At 43.8% G+C, this 21105-nt stretch overlaps 1 protein-coding gene, 1 long non-coding RNA gene and 6 other non-coding genes across 8 annotated transcripts; 6 read left to right on the forward strand and 2 right to left on the reverse strand.

The window, feature by feature from the left end:
• Positions 1-280: 280 nt before the first annotated feature.
• Positions 281-6305, reverse strand: rab36 (RAB36, member RAS oncogene family). Its single transcript, XM_071492113.1, has 11 exons — positions 5951-6305; positions 5156-5236; positions 4217-4308; positions 4035-4109; positions 3698-3799; positions 3543-3607; positions 3360-3411; positions 1558-1639; positions 1382-1472; positions 1150-1263; positions 281-1067 (listed from the first exon to the last, which is right to left on the reverse strand). Exons 1-11 carry the CDS (start codon positions 6047-6049, stop codon positions 1006-1008), a joined length of 915 nt encoding a protein of 304 aa, XP_071348214.1. The 5' UTR covers positions 6050-6305; the 3' UTR covers positions 281-1005.
• A 966-nt stretch (positions 6306-7271) lies between these two features.
• Positions 7272-7343, reverse strand: trnag-ucc (transfer RNA glycine (anticodon UCC)). The gene has a single exon. It is a non-coding gene; the product is annotated as a tRNA-Gly (tRNA).
• A 205-nt stretch (positions 7344-7548) lies between these two features.
• On the forward strand, positions 7549-7622 carry trnan-guu (transfer RNA asparagine (anticodon GUU)). Its single transcript has one exon. It is a non-coding gene; the product is annotated as a tRNA-Asn (tRNA).
• A 374-nt stretch (positions 7623-7996) lies between these two features.
• On the forward strand, positions 7997-8067 carry trnag-gcc (transfer RNA glycine (anticodon GCC)). Its single transcript has one exon. It is a non-coding gene; the product is annotated as a tRNA-Gly (tRNA).
• A 227-nt stretch (positions 8068-8294) lies between these two features.
• On the forward strand, positions 8295-8366 carry trnad-guc (transfer RNA aspartic acid (anticodon GUC)). The gene has a single exon. It is a non-coding gene; the product is annotated as a tRNA-Asp (tRNA).
• A 271-nt stretch (positions 8367-8637) lies between these two features.
• Positions 8638-8709, forward strand: trnad-guc (transfer RNA aspartic acid (anticodon GUC)). The gene has a single exon. It is a non-coding gene; the product is annotated as a tRNA-Asp (tRNA).
• On the forward strand, positions 8642-16836 carry LOC139629678 (uncharacterized). Its single transcript, XR_011693019.1, has 3 exons — positions 8642-12767; positions 13247-16671; positions 16721-16836. It is a non-coding gene; the product is annotated as an uncharacterized lncRNA (long non-coding RNA).
• On the forward strand, positions 9109-9180 carry trnad-guc (transfer RNA aspartic acid (anticodon GUC)). The gene has a single exon. It is a non-coding gene; the product is annotated as a tRNA-Asp (tRNA).
• Positions 16837-21105: the final 4269 nt, after the last annotated feature.

Below are 21105 nucleotides of genomic sequence, written 5' to 3' on the forward strand. Positions count from 1 at the left end.
AGCCAAAACTTCGTACATGTTCAGTGTTTTTCAGTAGATCAGGACACATTAGGTGGGCTATTATTGAGTTTTATGAGTTTTACATAGCCAGAGCTCAACAGTTCAATGAGTTGATAAACTACTTTATTATATATATATATATATATATAATAAAAGTAGGCTTTGACAAAATACTGGTCTCATAAATGCACAGCTGCTTTCATCAGCTATTGCTCCATTATATCAAGACATTACTTAAAGATATTACATTATAATTTGACCATTATATATGCTGAGTAAATAGCAGACTCATTTACAGTTTTATTACTTGAAAGTAAACATATACATACAGTTTACCTGCTCCTAAATTCCAGCCTCAAAATTATCATGAAACCTTTATCAGTGTACAGCCAATAATAAAATATTCCACAGCAATACTGTTGAAACAAACACTATTACAGTAGTTAAAAAAGGTTTCACAAGGAACAATGTTGGTCTTATGTCCCAGATGTGATCTGATCCAGGCACCACTGTCCACCCCTGAAATGATGGACACCATGGAATTTGTATTTCACAGAAAATGCAGAGCTGACCAATGCAACATGAGAAGACCACAAACCAAACTGGTTGTAATGAGATGTGTTGATCAGACTCAATTATTAGTTATTACCATTACCATATTTTATATCCAGGGTTTCTATAGGTCTTAATATTTTGTTCCCTTAAACACTTTTTTGGACTTTTTACACTATGAAAATGGTTTTGTAAGATTTAGTATAAGCAAAAAGAATCCATTATTGACGGCTTCAGTCCAATAATGATTGACTTTCAAGAACCATACTGGGAGAATGTTCTGCAAATGTCAGAATGGCAGTATGACTAATTAAGGAAAATAATGAAACGTGTCCTAAGGCACATTTCAGTCCAATGGAACACGGTCCATCATTTTGACCTCTGCAGCTGAAGGTTGGAACACAGCTTCCGTCTGGCTCTGGTCTCTTTAACAGCTCACAGTTCCTCTTTTCATCAGCAGCAGTTTCTCTTCATGTCTTGAGGTGTGGCCTCCTCCAGTTTGGCATGATCTGATTCTGTGATAACAAACATTGTTCTATATTTGTATAGGACTTCTATTATCATTGTCATCTCTGCTTGTTAGGAGTTACTACTTACTGATACTATCTCCTCGTCCGATGCTTGCAGGGGCCCCATTCTCCAGGTCCTTCAGGATGCACCTCTCAAAGGCCATAGCTGCCACCCTGAAGAAAAATCCCTCCACGTTCTCCCCTGAAAATAAGAAAATTATTTGTTACAGTGGTGTGCTGCTTTTCTTGGCCGCATTGTATTTACGTTTTTTTAATGTAAGATACTGCAACAACTGATAAGTGTGAGCTCTTGGTTTTACCTGTTTTAGCTGAAACAGCCCAAAACTCTGCATGTATTTCTGTTGCTATTTTAATGGCATCTTTTTCTGTCCTCTGTCTTTCTTCTGTAGGCTTAAGAACAAGACAATTGGGTGCTAAAAGTAAAACGTGTATGTGAAAATCTGCAAAATATACATATAATTTAAAACATAGTCACCAGCAGGTCGCTCTTAGTGCCAACTAAGAAGATGAAACAGGAATCAGGCTCGTTTTCTCTCATGGCCTCTTGTAACCATTGGCTAGTAAAACAAAACAAAAAATCCTCAAACTATCTTACAGTGCTAAAAATGTATACGATTGTAGGCTTCAACATAACCAAATATGAAGAAAGTGAAGGTTTCTGAACACTTTCTGAATGCACTATATGTCTTTTAAAATGACTTGCTGATTAAATTTTTTTAAATCGCAGACAGCGATAACTGGTAAGATAAACTGGTCAAATATTTCTTGTCCAGCTCCTGAGACGAGCCTGGTCCCAGGGCAGCGAATCACCACCCATGTGTCCAACAATTTAACTATGAAGCAGTGATTCTGGGTTCAAGCCCTTTTTCACTCAACAATGGGCAACAAACACCTTATTTGACCCATATTTGGGGTGCCCCCTATGGGTCAGGCTCAAAATGCTTTGATAGCTCTAAACCACTGCCTGAAGATATGCACTGAGATTTACTGAGACAAATTGTTAATGAGTTTTTTTCTGCTACGCCGCATTCCTTGTGAAGTTTATTGGTCAATATCTTGAAAACCAAAATAAGGTATCAACCAGCTTCATACAATGTTTGATAAGCTTGGTCCAATGATCATCTACATACAATTTGGTTGCAATTGGACCTAAATTTTAAGGAGAGATGTCAAATATGTGTTTTTCACAAAATTCTAAATGTTGGAAAATCCATCATGGCAGAAGTTTATGGTCCAAGAAGCTTTTTTGTAGAGTATATCATGTTGTAGATGTCAGTCAAATTTGAAGTAAAGAAGACACATGGTGTGGGCGGGCTGCCCTGTCAAATTTTTCACTTTTTTTACTGTTAATTATAGTGCCACCATCAGACCGATTGTAAACATATATCAGGGAAGCACTACCACATGCTACAGTTACTATAGTTACAGTTACAGTTACAGCAAATTGAGCAAAGGTATGAGATAACAGATACTGATAAATAGGCCATGCCCACATGCACCAATCAATATATCACTTCAGATTTTGGTTAATACTTTCCCTCAGATCAATTTCACCACATTTGGTGAGATTCTGTCCTCTAGGTTTTGAGGTGCATATTTTTGGCATTTGTGGCACTCTCTGTGGGTTGGGCTCAAAATGCTTTGGCAGACCCATTCTCAATGCACATCACATGCACTGAAAATATCAAGTTTTATGATGATTGGACAAATCGTTGATGAGTTATGGCCAGTGTCCTCCTTAGCCCCGCCCTTTATGAAGTGTTTTGGTCAACATCTTGAAACCTAATAAGATATCAACAAGCTTTATGCAACTTTTGAGATTTGTCCATTGATGATTTACAGGAAATTTAGAAGCATCAGGAATTGTGTTTCTGGCCATGTCCAACATTCAACCTCCTATTAGCTCTGGTTTTGGTCTCCACCAGCTTCTGAGAAAAATATCGGTCTCTTTACCTGCTTAATTCTCAACTGTGTTCAACAGCCGGTCTCTAACTCTGTCTGTTGTTTAGTGCGGGGTAGATAGTGTACAGTCGCTGAGCCAGAGCTTTTTTGATGAAAACCAAACAGAATGAAACAGAACAGCTGTGGACCAGAAAACCACAACAATGAGCCAAAAGATGCGATAAAGCTCAGCTCACGTGATGATTCTCTATTGGTTCATCACTACTAGCGACCATTTTCACATTTAAGTAGTCATATGAGCCATTGTTATTATATGAGAAATGATTATAGCTGCTTCAAAATTTTGCAATCTTTATACAATAATACCATACCTACCGTGTGTGATCGAGGGACTTAATGTCTGCCATGTCGAAGACTGTGATGATGACTGGAAAAAGATACAGCACAGTAAGTTTCAGAATTATTAGTTTAACTGAGCTAAAATGTAAAATGGTCTCACGTTGCATCAGACATGCAATCTTCTCTTTTTAAAAATTACTTATGACAACATTGTCTTACCCTGAGCACCTCTGTAGTACGCAGACGCAATGCACTTGAATTTTTCCTGCCCTGCAGTGTCCCAGCTATACAAAAAGCAATTACAGATAAAAAGAATAAAGCACTCTCTACATAATGTACAGGCAGGATTATTTATTTTAATTCAAGCTACTCACATCTGAAGAGAGAAAGGTACTCCAGATATTTCAAACCTCTCAATCTCAAAGTCTACTCCGATTGTGGCCTTGTAGTCCCTTTCAAATACATTTTTACAAAACCTGTAAAGAGCAAAAACAAGTTGTTTTCTTCTTTTTGCCCATGGTGTTCAGGCCTGCAACTGTGCTGTTTATAAAGAGTTTCCAAAATTCCTTTGTTTCAGGTACAGTCAGTCAGTTCCAACACAGGATACAGACATAAAGACTTTTTACATGCAGTTTTATTATAATTTTATGTGGTGTTATGGGTTCAAACATCAGGTATATACTGTAGATTATGTCTTAATGGATGAAATACCTATTAATGAGGCAGGTTTTCCCCACATTGAGGTCTCCAACAACCACCACTTTTGACATTTTCTGTCGGTCCCACCTTTAAAAAACGACAACAGTTTTTTTCCATCATTGCAGGATAAATGACTTAAATGTGATGTTCAAGCAAACTAAGAAAGATGCTTCAACCCAAAGCAGAAGACTCACGGCTGATGCCTGGCAGCTCTGTCCTTACAGGCTGCTTTGGCCTGAGTGTCCCAGTCTTTCTTTAGCTGCAGGGAGGCCTTGGGTGTGTAGTACTGAAAAGAACAGGATCAAATACTACTGGCATTAGCAGTTGTTATGCTGAATACATGTTTTAACAGGACAAAGTCCACAGCCATGGTAAGAGCTCTGTGATGCTGCACTTACAGTGGGCACAGTGATGCTTTCAGCTAAATGCCAACACCAGCAGAGCAACATGCTCACAATGACAATGCCAGCATGCAGATGTTAAATAGGTATGTTTACTATGCTAATATTTAGCAATTAAAATTAAAGTACAGCTGAAGCTGATGGGAATGTCTTAGTTTTGCAGACAAGACTGATTTAATTCTGCAGCAGAAGAACAGCAAAACAAGAAGCCAATTTTAAAATATTACATATTTACCTATATTCAGGACCATTTCAGAGACTGAATCTAAATTACATGACTTAAGATGTTTTTGGACTATTCAGGTTCTGGCATGTTCTCTATAAAATTAGTTAGACCCACTAGTGGGGTTCTCGATTAAACAATGATTGGCAGTTGCTCTGAGAACTTGTTGAACCCATTAAAAGCCATAGTTAGAAAACATCTTACATTCCTGTCTAAATAAAGCACCTTCATGTAGTACTGAGAGGGCAGCAGGACATGCTGACAGAGGGTTTGATTGTGCCCTGACCAGAGCAGCACATAACTACCCTGAGTGCTGTGATCTGATTTAACTATCTGAGAAAATTCAGTAGAAGTCACACTTTTTCAATACATTTAACTACCTCTGGACTGGAGCTCTTACTATTTTATTTCCAGAGATCTCACAGTAACAGACAGGGGTTTCCTGGACATGGACTAAACTGGAGCAGACCATTGTCACCACAGTATACTGGGAGAAAAAAAGGTTTCACCTTTGGGAACTCACAAATGGCCCTGTCTCTGCTGATGGGTGGTGGGAATGGCATCATCCCATTCCCGTTTTCCATGACGACCTGAGAAGGAATGTGTAATAGCAGTTAGCGTTTGTCCTATTCAGTCATCTCCTGCAATGCTTGTGTGCATTTTTATAAAAGTCACATGTTGCTCTTAACAAAATACAGTTAGATCAGAACGTCAGGACCCAAATTCTTTCTCTCATTTAGCTTCATTATCTACTCAGACACAGCTGGTTGCTGGTTCATTAGTGGCAACATCTATTTAGAAACCTTTCATTGTGTGAGTGTTGAACACTGGTTTGGAGATTAAAGACAGAGGTACTCAGGTTTATTTAAAAGACGCTATTGCGGCTGCAGCATCGTGAAGTTTTCCAGTACAAAGCCAAAATTTAGGTCATCTTGCCTTCAAAATAAAAGTTAAGAACAGTTGAATCAAACTTGTGAAAGTATATTTCACATTTTAACACATTCTTTATTATTTCTGGTGTGTTTTTTTACAGATAGCTTTTTGTAGAAAAACTCCCTCTGGCCCTGAGTATTATCTTACACATTAAGCGAGGTGAGGCTCGTAGAAGACGGTTTTAATGTGAAGATCCTAAACGGAAGTCTCGCCAGGTTTTCTTTACAGTAACACTATCAGCGACACAACGACATAGACACGACCCCCCGCAACCTTAATATTTCACAAGTGTGAGGTATTCTTCTCTTCGGACGGGCTCTCTGTTACACTTACAGCTGAAATCATTCACACTGTGACCGCCCTGTACTCACCACAGATGAAATATCTTCCCGGTTTCGCCGGCTAAGTCGCTCGCTGCAGTTATCAGCCCGGACGTTGTCTGATGAGCAGCTCGTTTCCATGACAACCATACTATAGCGCCTGTGTCACGTGATAATTGGAGTTGGATAACACGTTGTTAAGCACACGCATCAGGACAGGCAGAAAACATGCACAAAATGCAAATAAACTGCACTTAGTGCATCAAAAGATTCATCAGCATAATAAATACTTTTATCTGATATTTCCAGCAAAAACATATTGCACAAATTGTGTCTTATGTGAAAGATCTTACTTGAATATAGATACAGAAGTGAAATAATCAGAAGAATGCATGTCCCTCCATTGTTATACTGTATCTATTATAGGACCATTATTACTGATGCATTACGCCCAGCCCTACTACTAATACTGTAACCATTAATGATATTATTTACAAATTTATTATTGCTGTTGTTAGTGCTACTACTACCAGAGCTCTGAAGTACTTTATGTAATAGTATTACTGTTATAATAGAGGTAGTGACAGCACTACCTCTATTATTACCTAATATGCGTACTTTGTGTTGTTATGAACACTATGTCAGAATCAGAATCAGAATCAGAATCAGTTTTATTGCCAAGTATGTTTTCACATACAAGGAATTTTTTCTGGTGATTGGTGCAATTGATGCACTGAGGACCGCAGCCTCCTGCCAGAGGGGAGTGTCACAAAGAGTTTGTGTCCAGGGTGGGAGGAGTCAGCTACAATCTTCCCTGAACGCCTCAGAGTCCTTGAGGCGTACAGGTCCTGGAGGGACGGAAGATTGCAGCCAATCACCTTCTCAGCAGAGTGGATGATACGCTGCAGTCTGTTATTGTCCCTCTCCGTGGCAGCAGCGTACCAGATGGTGATGGAGGAGGTGAGGATGGACTCAATGATGGAGGTGTAGAAGTTCACCATCATAGTCCTTGGCAGGTTGAACTTCTTCAATTACCTCAGGAAATACATCCTCTGCTGAGCTTTTTTGATGAGGGAGCTGATGTTTAGCTCCCATTTGAGATCCTGTGTGATGGTGGTTCCCAAGAAGCGAAAATGCTCCACGGTAGCCACGGGGGAGTCACACAGGGAGATGGGGGTGGGTGGGGCTGGGCTCTTCCTGAAGTCCACTATCATTTCCACTGTCTTCAGAGCGTTTAGCTCTAGGTTGTTCTGCCTGCACCAGGTCACCAGACGCTCAGTCTCCCACCTGTAGGCAGACTCATCGCCATCAGAGATTTAAATAAGGGCTATAAATCCTTTTGTAGTGAGTGATATGAGTGTGTTAAAAATGATGCGTTGGCCGGGAATCGAACCCGGGTCAACTGCTTGGAAGGCAGCTATGCTAACCACTATACCACCAACGCTTATAATTAGATGGATGTGTACTGATGAACATAATGATGCCATTGTAGAGTACTGCGGCCCATGATGTTTCAGTATGCCAGATTGGAATTAAAGTTGCATTACAGAAACATGGTTAAGAGTTGATCCTTGGCAGTTGTCCTGTCTCACTGACCTACAGTTCACACATCTTTCTGACGTGCATAGTCACAAAGGAAAGGTGTAGCTGTCTCTGTGGCGCAATCGGTTAGCGCGTTCGGCTGTTAACCGAAAGGTTGGTGGTTCGAGCCCACCCAGGGACGGTATTTTATGTACTTTTTAATTATTTATATTATACTTTAATATTATATATTTTACCTCTTTCCTCTCTTTGTTTATTAACAAAACTAAAATATTTGGCATACAGGAGGATGAAGGAGGATTAAGAGATGAAAAGCAACTTGGTTGCGCTGTTTATGGACAAATGGCTTCAAGAAGAGTTTGCAATAGATACAGACCTTCAGATCCAATGTGCCCACAGAGCTCAGGCACTGAAGCCCAAAGTCAACCTCCAAGGTCAGTTGTCCATAACTTTACTGTGACACATTAAAAAGACTCTAAAGATACAAATAGATAGATAGATACAAAGATCCTGCGAAGTTTTTTTGTTCATACTAGCAACTTTATCTTCATCTAAGCATTGGTGGTTCAGTGGTAGAATTCTCGCCTGCCACGCGGGAGGCCCGGGTTCGATTCCCGGCCAATGCAAAAGTCTGTTTTTGTCAAATAGCATGTTTAATCTCAGAGTCGTGCTAACAGAAAATATATAATATAAATATGAATATATAACAAAAACACTGCTCTGTGCTTTCCAACCCCGGAAAGGCCTTAGTGCTTGCATTCCAGGTTAAGGTTGTGAACAATCAACTGTTCACAATTCATCAGTTCATCAATCTACATTTATAGATAATAGAGATGGAAGTTCAGACACCTTCTCCTCGTTAGTATAGTGGTAAGTATCCCCGCCTGTCACGCGGGAGACCGGGGTTCGATTCCCCGACGGGGAGGTGTAGAATTTTTTTTTTTCTTCTGTCCACCCAGTGACACCCTTGAGCGCGGTCTGAATTGGAATTCTTTATTGATTCCCAGGGGGAATCAACTTTCCAGTGAGATTTCTCCCCTTGTACCAGTTCCCTCACCTGTGGCAGCTTTGTGAATACTTTTAGTACAAAATGTAGGGGAGGAAACAGAGAGAAGGTTGTGATTTGCTGAAGAAAACCAGCCAGAGAGAAGATTAAGTTAAAAGAGTAGTAACTAACTACTAACTTAGTAACTAACTCCTCGTTAGTATAGTGGTGAGTATCCCCGCCTGTCACGCGGGAGACCGGGGTTCGATTCCCCGACGGGGAGACTCCTTCTTTTTTTTCACCCCCCCCCCACCCCAACCTCTAAAGCAAGCACATCCCAGTGTTGTTCTTTCTGCCTGTCTGTGTTCAGCAGAACCTTAGTCTGGCTCCCTTCACTGAGCCTAATGTGTGATTGTGGGTAACTGGTTTTGCAAAGGTGGTCACTTAGCTCAGTTAACCAACAGCGCAACTGTCTAAATGATTTAACTGATTTCCACATAGTTTAAAGAGTTAAAGTATTAACTAATTGGACTGGGTATTGCCACTGTGCTGTTCTCAATTTAAATTTACAAAGCCTAGAATTGATAGATTTAGATTTGATTTGACCAGATTTACCCACAGTGAAATGAATGGTATGGTGCTTGCATTCATAAAGACAGCTGCTGTACAGTTAACTAAGTACTCCTCGTTAGTATAGTGGTGAGTATCCCCGCCTGTCACGCGGGAGACCGGGGTTCGATTCCCCGACGGGGAGGTGTAGAACTTTTTTTTTCCCCCTACTATTACCCCAGTGCAGAAGCTGAGAGTAGAAACATAATAATTATGGTTTTCTTTGAATTTGTTTTATCCACATTGTATTGCACAGATGTGTAAGTGTACAGCCAAGCATATGGAGATTAATTTCATTTACATTTTTATTTTGTTTGTTATGTTGTTATGTTTGCTGTCAAAGTCAGCCTTCTCCAAGTCTCAGGCTCTCTGAGAGATCTCCTCACGCTGTCAGGGGAAAGCGTCAACACCCGGTCGCCGGGAGGAGGTGGAGTCTTCTGTGCCGGGGTGCTGTTGTCTGCCTCAAAGCGAGCGAAGAAGTCGTTCAGCTCGTTTAGCAGGGAGGTGGAGCTGTCACAGGTCTGCGGTGGGGGCTTGTAGTCCGTGATGGTCTGAAGGCCCCGCCACAGGTTCCTAGTGTCTCTGCTGTCGCTGAAGTGGGTGGCTATCCTCCTTGATTACTGTCTCTTGGTCGTTCTGATGCCACGCGACAGGTTGGCCCTTGCTGTCCTTAGATCCACCTTGTCCCCAGCTCTGAAGGCGGCATTTCAAGCCCTCTGGAGCCTGAGAACCTCCCCAGTCAGCCATGTCTTCTGGTTGGCCCAAATGATCAAGGTTCTGGTGACTGTGACGTCGTCCATGCACTTCCTCATGTAGGCAGTGATGGTATCCGTGTACTCATGGAGGTCAGTGGAGTTGTAGGTAGCCGCCTGTCTGAAAATGTTCCAGTCTGTGGTGGAGAAACAGTCCTGGAGTGACTTTTACCAGTGGTCTGTATGCTGGCATCAGCATAACAGTGGAGTGGTCTGAGGCACTGAGGTGGGGGAGGGGGTTGGCTTTGTTGGCGCCTCTCTGTGTGGTGTAAACATTGTCCAGTATGTTGTTACCGCGTGTGGGAAAGTTGATGTGTCCCTGAAGTTTGGGTAACACGCTCTTTGGGTTTGCATGGTTAAAGTCCCCAGCTAGGATGAGGAAAGCATCTGGGTGGGCTGTCAGTTGCTCACTGATGAGTTTGTAAAGTTCATTCAGTGTCTCACTCCTGTTGTTGTTGGAGCCGGGAGGGATGTACACAGCTACCACCAGTATGGCTGTAAATTCCCTCGGCAGATAAAAAGGCCGGCAGCTAACAACCATAAACTCTGCGCTGGAGCTGGCCGGCTTCCAACTTTTCAGAGCGGATCGCGACACAGAGCTGTCCGGCAAAATGAAAGGTGAAGGAATCTGTTTTTATGCTAACAGTGGCTGGTGCAAAGACGTGACAGTGATTCTGCAGCACTGTTCTCCTGATACTGTGTGTGGAGCGGACCAACCCAGACTCCTTAGTTATTGTCCTTGGTGACTTTAACAAAGGTAACCTCAACCACAAACTGCCCAAATACAGACAGTTTGTTAATTGCCCGACCAGAGAGGGGAACACTCTGGACCACTGTCACACCACAATCAGTGGTGCTTATCATACCGTCCCCCGGGCTGCACTGGGCCACTCTGACCATGTCATGGTCCACCTGATTCCCACATACAGGCAGAAACTAAAACTGTGTAAACCTGTTGTGAGGACATCGAAGCAGTGGAGCAGTGAAGCCATAGAGGATCTGCTGGCATGTTTGGACTGCACTAACTGGGAAGTGCTCAGGACTGCTTCCAACAGTCTGGATGAGTTTACAGAGGCTGTGACGTCATACATCAGCTTCTGTGAGGACTGCTGTATCCCGTCATGTACTAGGGTGAGTTATAACAATGACAAACCTTGGTTCACAGCTAAGCTCAGTCAGCTCAGGAGGCAAAAGGAGGAAGCTTTCAGGAGTGGGGACAGGGACAGGTTTCAAGAGTCCAAGTACAGGTTTAGCAAGGCGGTGAGAGAAGCTAAACGACTGTACTCTGAGAAACTTCAGCTCCAGTTCTCAGCCAACGACTCTGCTTCTGTCTGGAAAGGGCTCGGACAGATCACTAACTACAAACCTAAACCCCCCCACTCCATTAATGACTTCCGCCTGGCCAACAATCTGAATGAGTTCTACTGCCGCTTTGAAAGACAATGACACCAACCCCCGCGAGTCCAGCCACCACCTCCAGACCACCAGCTTCTCCTCCCCCACTTCAGCAGGGGCCCTGGCACCTCCACAACTAGCCACATCAGAACCTCCTCACATCTGCACCTCCAGCCATCGGTCTGTCAAGCTCCGACGTTTGCCTTCCAAGTTTGCCGACGACACCACTCTCATTGGACTCATCTCTGCTTACAGGTGGGAGACTGACTGTCTGGTGACTTGGTGCAGGCAGAACAACCTAGAGCTTAACACACTGAAGACAGTGGAGATGATAGTGGACTTCAGGAAAAACCCAGCCCCACCCACCCCCACTCTTTGAGACACTCCCCTCTGGCAGGAGGCTGCGGTCCTTCAGGACCAAAACCTCTCGCCACAAAAACAGCTTCTTCCCGTCTGCTATCAGCCTTATCAACAAGGCTCGAGCCCCCACTGTCACTGATCCCCCCGATCCCCAATTGCACCAGCCACCAGCACAAATTCCTTGTATGTGGAACATACTTGGTAATAAAACTGATTCTGATTCTGATTCTGAACAGACCGCAGTCCCGAAGCTCTTCGGGGTCCGCAGGATTAAGTTCCGAGAATGTGGTTCTGCCAATGTCGAGCAGGAACTCTCTGGTGTACGTGTACTTTGAGATGGAACAACACAAAAAACACGAAAACACCGTTCTGTCGGGATGGAGAGGAGCCGCTGCGTGTGTACGCGCTGCCATCTTGAATCAGAAGAATTAAAAAAAAAATAACAGAAAAATCTGCAAGCTGTCTGTTATTTTGCCAGATTTGAGCAGGGTTAAACAGCAGGTTCTGTGGCATCTTGCTTGCACAGGCACATGCACTGACCCTCATTGCAAAGAGAGTGCATGCTGCAGGATTTTGTCCCAGTGAATGCTATTAAATAGGCTTTGTCTCATTATCATTAAAAACGAAAATAAAAATGGTAATAATAGATTGATGGAATTTTTGTGGCACTGTTGATCAAAAGGATGGACAGTGAGACAGTCTAACTCAACCTCTGGTGGAGTGTATCTTGAGAATCCTCAAAGATCAAGGAGAGGAAGGCTGCAAGAGCTGTCTGTGGCCCTGTTCAGACCTGGTATTAACATCCGTCCTGAGTGATCCGATCACAGCTGTGGACAGCTCTAAGTACAGGTCTGAACACACCCAGGACACATTCAGGACACATTTGAGATCCGATCTCGACCATATTCGGAGGTGGCCTAGGACACGTGTCCACGTTCTCTTTGCAGTGTGAATGCAAATGCGTCCTGGCCACATTGACAGACTGCCTACTCTACTGAAGTCGTTTGCATATGTGGAACTATGTGCTCACTTGCGCGACAAACTCATCATAAAAAGTGTGAAAACAGGCTACAACAACACCTAAGAGAAATGAGACTGCTACATCAACAAACAGCAAAAATTGACTGCTGCGGATGGAGTACTCAGGAAACACACTGCCTGATTTCAGTCTGGGCCAAGGAAACAAGTCAGTGTAAATTAGAAGACTCGTACCGATGTCCCAGACGTCTGAACATGTTCAAATGCCCATAGGAATACAGTATAACTGCGTCAAACATCTTGAGTGTTGGTTGATTAAAGCACACCATAAATCTGTATTGATTTGAAACTTTCTTCTTCTTTTGTCTCTGCCCAGTCCACTTCTTCTTCTTTTATTTTCTGTCAGAGTGCTGCCAATGTTAGCTGTAGACCGCTAGCTGCTAATGTTTGCAAAGTTTGCAAGCTGCTTTTTTTAGTTACAGAATGCTAGCTGCTGATGTCAGCTACAGGGTCTCCTCCTGCTGAGCCTGAAGAAGCTTCTGACACAGAACTTAATTAACTCTTTCATACAGTTGATATCAAAGCCCTTATGAGAGCGCCTTCATTCACAGAAGTTGGGAGGAGATTAAAATTCTATCTTAAGAAACGTTACGTCTTTTATGATCAGTCAGTCATCAAATAAAATCTATAGACTGTTTTTATAATATATGTACCGATGGAGGACAGTAGTTATTGCCGATCATGGCAGTAATGCCAATGTAAAATAAAACACTTAAAGGATGCTTTCAGGAGAGCCAAGGACAAGGACAACAAGTCTGGTAGGGACAGGATATCCTGTCCCTTTCATGAGGCATTGTACAGGGTGCTAGGAGACCATGCCTCACCAGTGGGAAAAGGTTGTCACTCTCAGCTAGATCGAGCAGTTTTGAGTTTCGTTGCACTCTTGCATCATGGACCCTGCCAGTCCATCCCACGCTGATGTTGGTAAACCTGTTGATGGAAACGACAAGGAAACAGTTTAAATTAACAGATATGCAGACATGTTCATACTTTATTTATGTTCAGTATAAGTTCCAGGGGACTCACCAAGAGAGGTGATCCACAGCAGCTTGTAAGATGATGGAATGACTCCCTTTCCTATTGAAATAGTCCTTTGTGTTGTCGGAGGGGGCAGTGATGGGGATGTGAGAGACATCTACTGCTCCCCCCGCATTGAGGAAATCCCCATCTCTCCTCCACAATCTCCTGCAGTCTATTCCCTCGAGTAAACTAATTAACTGGCGCTGAAGTGTGTATGGCATGACAAAACCTCCCAAACACAGTAAGACACTGTTGATTTACCAACACCAAACAAGTCCGAAAGCGTTTTTAAGTCCGTAAGTCTGTGAGCATCGTCTTTGTTGCAGTTTCCCACATAGTAATTTAAATGTGCCAGGTCACATGCGAAGATTTGCTAGCCATTGTTCGTCCGTGAATGTTCCAATGACGATTCTGTCCCACCAGCCTTTACTTCTTGCACACATCCATAATCTTCTCTGGGGTGTCGTGGCTATCACAACGGAGGCAAAAGCAGCTGCTCCTCTTTTGTTCTTCCTCCTCATCATTCCTGCTCTTCCTTCCTCATCTCCAGCTGTTTCTGAAATCGCATAAGCTGCCATCGTCCCAGACGTCTGAACATGTTCAAATGCCCATAGGAATACAGTATAACTGCGTCAAACATCTTGAGTGTTGGTTGATTAAAGCACACCATAAATCTGTATTGATTTGAAACTTTCTTCTTCTTTTGTCTCTGCCCAGTCCACTTCTTCTTCTTTTATTTTCTGTCAGAGTGCTGCCAATGTTAGCTGTAGACCGCTAGCTGCTAATGTTTGCAAAGTTTGCAAGCTGCTTTTTTTAGTTACAGAATGCTAGCTGCTGATGTCAGCTACAGGGTCTCCTCCTGCTGAGCCTGAAGAAGCTTCTGACACAGAACTTAATTAACTCTTTCATACAGTTGATATCAAAGCCCTTATGAGAGCGCCTTCATTCACAGAAGTTGGGAGGAGATTAAAATTCTATCTTAAGAAACGTTACGTCTTTTATGATCAGTCAGTCATCAAATAAAATCTATAGACTGTTTTTATAACACTGAGGCATGCAGCTTTAGGGAGAGCAAGGGCCTCTGTAGATCCATGCATGCCACCAAGGTGTTCTCATCTGCCTTTTCTTTGTCATTCTGCTTCTCAGCTCGTGTAGTGTCCTTTTCAATGCAGTGCTCCTCCGATGTGGCTGCTTTGATGTTCCTAGCTTTGAATGCACAGCAGGTATGACACTGGTCTTTTTTTGTGAAAGAGAGACAAATTTAAGTAATTGAAAATGGTGGAAAACTATTTTCTTGATAGAGCCTGGATGCCTTGTTCTGCACAGGAGTGCTTATACTGTGTGTGGAGGTGACTGATGGATTTGAATACAGGCTCCAGGTACAACTTAAATGAAGAGGATCTACAGTAGTGCCATGGAACTTTTGGAAGATCCAGGAGAAAGGTCTTCAGGAAGTCTTTCTCTTCTGTCTTCACTCTCACTCTTTCAGTCTTCCCAGGACTTTGCCCTCTTCTGCATACCCACTTCAAAAACACAACTGTTTAATGCCTAGGGTTGACAGGAACATGTGTTGGCAAAGTCGCCTTCTTTTACTGTCCACAACAAGGTGACAAAAAATGGTTGCTGATCTCCTGGATTCATCTGCTTCTGTCTGCCGTTGCTTTACATAACTTACCTCAACCAAGGACTTAACATAAAATTTCCTTTCTTTCCAGTCCAATTTCCCCCAAAAGTACTTGATTTGATTCATTTATTTCATTGCAGTGTAGTTTCCTGGACTTTTGGCAGGCCGCAGGCTGGCATGGCTTCCCCATTTGCCTTGCCTCTTTAACACTGGCTCTCTATTATTTATCCCAAGAAAGGATTGGCCACACATCCTCCTCCTTTTCTGGACATTCACTTTCCTGGATTTGCCCTCTTCCTTGGCCTTCCCTGGTGAGCCTCACCACCTGAGGAGCTGTCCTCAACTCCTTCTCCTTCTGATTAAAAAAACAAGAGAGAAAAACATTCTGTAAATGGATGTTGCTCTCACAGTTTCTGTGTGTGAATCTGTGTGTTTCTGTGTGAGTGAGTGAGGGCAAGAGAGAATGTGTGTGGTTGAACATAAACAGTATCAAGCTGCATGCTGCAATTCACTCTTCCACAGACTGCTGTGTTAAAAAACAACCCAACATTAACCCCACCACTGGGTAACTATGGAACAGAACACTTGCTGGGTTAATTTGACCCAAGCGCTGGGTTTTTCCATTTAACCCAGCACGCTAGGTTGTTCATTTGACCCAACCTGGTGAGTGAAATTAACTATATTGCTGGGTTACATGTTACCCATATACTGGGTTATTTTATTTGACCCCATTATTTCCCTTAATATTACAAATACATATAATACAAGAAAAGGTCCCAAATGATGATCTCACATGTTTGTATTGGTATGGTATTTGTATCAGCAAATCATCTTACAACTCACCTACAAGAATCTCATACTGTAAGAAAAAAATCATTAACACTTCTCATTAAAAATATGGGAGTATAAATGTCAAATGTTCGTTGTCACAAATATTATTTTCAGATTGTTCATTTTGTTTAACCTTGTTAACATCCATGCAATGTTTTTTATATAATATAAGACATATGACGAGGGTTTTCCACCTTGAACTGCAATGAACTGATGACAGTCTCGTAAAAACAGATTCAGACAGCCAGGGATTCATATGTCAAATAACTTAAGGAACAAATCCCGTCAACTTGTGGGGATGGGGGCGGGGCTAAACACACCTGAAACCTTGTCAGTACAGAGAGCCAGAGTTAGCATTAGGACAACCACTAACACTGTGTCAGCCACTGCAAGTTACAACCTAACAAACAACATAAACAACTGACTGAGGCTCAAACATGTGGCTGAGTCTCTCTGATGTTTCCTCTAACAATAACCATCTTATTAACTCTCATATGGTACAATACATATGGTAAAATATAACACAACTTCATTACATACATAAAGAAATAAAAAAAAAAAGTTTGAACAGATAATTGTGGACCATACATACACAACTTATGTGCGGGTGACTTATGTCCATCAATGTTCTAGACTGCATGCTGAAGGAACTCCCAGGTGGGTAGACTCTGCTTCGTGTAATTGATATCAAATACGAAGAATGCTTTAAAACAGACGTCAGCAGCTCCCAGCAAGGAGTCCGGTTCCATAGCGCTGCCTGCAATGATGGTGAAGGCCTGACATGTTGTGTCTGATTTCTGTTTCAGCTGCAGTTTATGAAAATGGACTGTTTTGTCCTTGGCTTTAGCCCTGTAAAAGTAATTTTTACAGCCAGGAGCAATACAGTAGTGCCCTCCCCTTGGTCTTCTGGTATCCTGCGGCTCTTCAGTCTCCATCTTTAGCCGTCACTGTCTGTCTCCTCAATATCTTACCCTTTGTCTGTCACTGTCACTATCAGGGATGGACTGGGACTAAAAAACGGCCTTGGACTTTGACTAGGCCCGGCCCAAAGCAATCGGCCCGCGGAAACTCAACAACAACAACAATACCGCCTGGCATGAGTGTCACAATACTTTAATTGTGGCTCACGATACTATACCATCCAAATTATAGCAATAGCACTGATGTTGACTAGATGTTGTGTTAAGAGCATAGTATTCTAGTTTAACTTGAATACTCACATAGAAATGAAGGTAACATCACACTGGCTGAACCAATACAAAACAGGTATCTGAAACACACAACACATGGTACTGTATGAGTTATGATTAATCACAATGTAAAGAGGCTGTAAATATACAGTTTAACTTCAATACTCACATAGAAATGAAGGTAACATCAAACTGCGGTCCCTCTGGCTGAACCACTACAAAACAGGTATCTGAAACACACAACACATAGTACAACAACAATAAATTCTGTTGCCATGGCGCCGCGGATGGCTGCCTCGGTGTGTTGGTGCGCATTTTTTTGCCTTATTTTCTTTATAAATCCAGTTTTCTGCTTTGGTTTCCGGAGCTCTTTCACCAGAGAAGAGCTCATTAATATCAGAGAAACAACTCCAGTGGATTTTTTTCCTACTTTTCTCGACTCATCTGTGGGATTATTGGACATTTTGGTCAGAGGTGCACTGACCGTTGCTCTCGCAGTGAAACGCCGGAGGAGAGGAAAACGTGCCGGTGCGCTTGCGCGTCTCCGCCGGCGCGCACTCCGCACACCTCTCCCAGGTATCTTTCTCTCCAACGTGCGTTCACTGCCCAACAAACTGGATGAACTTCAGCTACTGGTGCAGAGGAACAGAGACTTTTCTTCATCTTCCGTCCTGTGCTTCACGGAGACGTGGCTGTGTGGATCGATCCGGACTCTGCGCTGGAGCTGGCCGGCTTCCAGCTCTTCAGAGCGGATCGCGACACAGAGCTGTCCGGCAAAACCAAAGGTGGAGGAATCTGCTTTTATGCAAACAGTGGCTGGTGCAAAGACGTGACAGTGATCCTGCAGCACTGTTCTCCTGACCTGGAGACTTTCATCATAAACTGCAGGCCCTTCTACTCCCCCCGTGAGTTCACCTCATTCATCCTGGTCGGTGTTTCCATCCCACCACAGGCCACAGCAGATACTGTGTGTGGAGCGGACCAACCCGGACTCCGTAGTTATTGTCCTTGGTGACTTTAACAAAGGGAACCTCAGTCATGAACTGCCCAAATACAGACAGTTTGTTAATTGCCCGACCAGAGAGGGGAACACTCTGGACCACTGTTACACCACAATCAGTGGTGCTTATCACGCCGTCCCCCGGGCTGCACTGGGCCACTCTGACCATGTCATGGTCCACCTGATTCCCACATACAGGCAGAAACTAAAACTGTGTAAACCTGTTGTGAGGACATCGAAGCAGTGGAGCAGTGAAGCCATAGAGGATCTGCGGGCATGTTTGGACTGCACTGACTGGGAGGTGCTCAGGACTGCTTCCAACAGTCTGGATGAGTTCACAGAGGCTGTGACGTCATACATCAGCTTCTGTGAGGACTGCTGTATCCCATCACGCACCAGGGTGAGTTATAACAATGACAAACCCTGGTTCACAGCTAAGCTCAGTCAGCTCAGGAGGCAAAAGGAGGAAGCTTTCAGGAGTGGGGACAGGGACAAGTTTAAAGAGTCCAAGTACAGGTTTAGCAAAGCGGTGAGAGAAGCTAAACGACTGTACTCTGAGAAACTTCAGCTCCAGTTCTCAGCCAATGACTCTGCTTCTGTCTGGAAAGGGCTCAGACAGATCACTAACTACAAACCTAAACCCCCCCACTCCATTAATGACTTCCGTCTGGCCAACGATCTGAATGAGTTCTACTGCCGCTTTGAAAGACAGTGGGACAAGCCTGACACTAACCTCCACATCAGAGCCACATCAGAACCCCCCTCCTCCTCCTCTACCAAAGGAACGTCTCTCTCTATCCTGGAGAGAGATGTCAACAGGCTTTTTAAGAAGCAGAACCCCCGCAAAGCAGCCGGTCCTGACTCTGTCTCTCCATCATCCCTGAAGCACTGTGCTGATCAGCTGTCTCCAGTGTTCACAGACATCTTCAACACCTCACTGGAGACCTGCCACGTGCCAGCCTGCTTCAAATCCTCCACCATCATCCCTGTCCCCAAAAAACCAAGGCCCACAGGACTAAATGACTATAGACCCATTGCCCTGACCTCTGTGGTCATGAAATCATTTGAGCGTCTTGTCCTGTCCCACCTCAAATCCATCACTGACCCACTCCTGGACCCCCTGCAGTTCGCCTACAGAGCCAACAGGTCCGTAGACGACGCCGTCAACATGGCTCTCCACTTCATCCTCCAGCACCTGGACTCCTCAGGGACCTATGCCAGGATCCTGTTTGTGGACTTCAGCTCTGCCTTCAACACCATCATCCCGGCTCTGCTGCAGGACAAGCTCTCCCAGCTGAGCGTGCCTGACTCCACCTGCAGGTGGATCACCGACTTCCTGTCTGACAGGAGGCAGCACGTGAAGCTAGGAAAGCACGTGTCTGACTCCCAGACCATCAGCACTGGATCCCCGCAAGGCTGCGTTCTTTCTCCTCTGCTCTTCTCCCTGTACACCAACACCTGCACCTCCAGCCATCAGTCTGTCAAGCTCCTGAAGTTTGCAGACGACACCACTCTCATTGGACTCATCTCTGATGGCGATGAGTCTGCCTACAGGTGGGAGACTGAGCGTCTGGTGACCTGGTGCAGGCAGAACAACCTAGAGCTAAACGCTCTGAAGACAGTGGAAATGATAGTGGACTTCAGGAAGAGCCCAGCCCCACCCACCCCCATCTCCCTGTGTGACTCCCCCGTGGCTACCGTGGAGCATTTTCGCTTCTTGGGAACCACCATCACACAGGATCTCAAATGGGAGCTAAACATCAGCTCCCTCATCAAAAAAGCTCAGCAGAGGATGTATTTCCTGAGGCAATTGAAGAAGTTCAACCTGCCAAGGACTATGATGGTGAACTTCTACACCTCCATCATTGAGTCCATCCTCACCTCCTCCATCACCATCTGGTACGCTGCTGCCACGGAGAGGGACAATAACAGACTGCAGCGTATCATCCACTCTGCTGAGAAGGTGATTGGCTGCAATCTTCCGTCCCTCCAGGACCTGTACGCCTCAAGGACTCTGAGGCGTGCAGGGAAGATTGTAGCTGACTCCTCCCACCCTGGACACAAACTCTTTGAGACACTCCCCTCTGGCAGGAGGCTGCGGTCCTTCAGGACCAAAACCTCTCGCCACAAAAATAGCTTCTTCCCATCTGCTATTAGCCTCATCAACAAGGCTAGAGAGCCCCACTGTTGCTGATCAATTGCACCAATCACCAGAAAAAATTCCTTGTATGTGAAAACATACTTGGCAATAAAACTGATTCTGATTCTGATTCTGTATGAGTTATGATAAATCACAATGTAAAGAGGCTGTAAATATACAGTTTAACTTGAATACTCACATAGAAATGAAGGTTGAATACTAACCTAAAAAAACAAACCAGGAATGGCATTTTCCTCAATGTTGGGGGGTAAGGAGTTTCTTCAACAGGTCGCTTTTTTCTGCAACTCTGTCTATGACCAAGTCATTGTCAAGGGACATGAGGATGTCTTTCTCTGTGGTCATAAGCATGAATGCTTCCAGGTGTTCTTGTGACTATGTGCTCCTTAACTCGACTTTTGATGTGTTTGAGAACAGAGAAACTTCTCTCACAGGCAGAGAAAGGAGGAACCTGTATCCCCAGCCAAGGATATGATAGGCATCTGTGAAGAGATTGTAGCGTGTCACCAGCCATCATCTTCCTTTTCCTCTTCCTTTTCTGTGGAAGTTCTGCCTCCAACTCAAGCTCACAGTCCTCTTGCACCATGAGTTGTGCATTTGCCCACTGGACAAAGGCATCAGCAGCTTGCTTAACTGACTTAAAATATCTTGCCATGTTCTTCATGGCATCTTGAGTTGCCATTACCATCCTGTGTGCAGTTA

This window comes from Trachinotus anak, unplaced genomic scaffold (genome assembly GCF_046630095.1).
Source record: "Trachinotus anak isolate AG129_WGS33_773 ecotype Australia unplaced genomic scaffold, CSIRO_AGI_Tana_v1 ptg000012l, whole genome shotgun sequence".
In the NCBI taxonomy this organism is placed as follows: domain Eukaryota; kingdom Metazoa; phylum Chordata; class Actinopteri; order Carangiformes; family Carangidae; genus Trachinotus; species Trachinotus anak.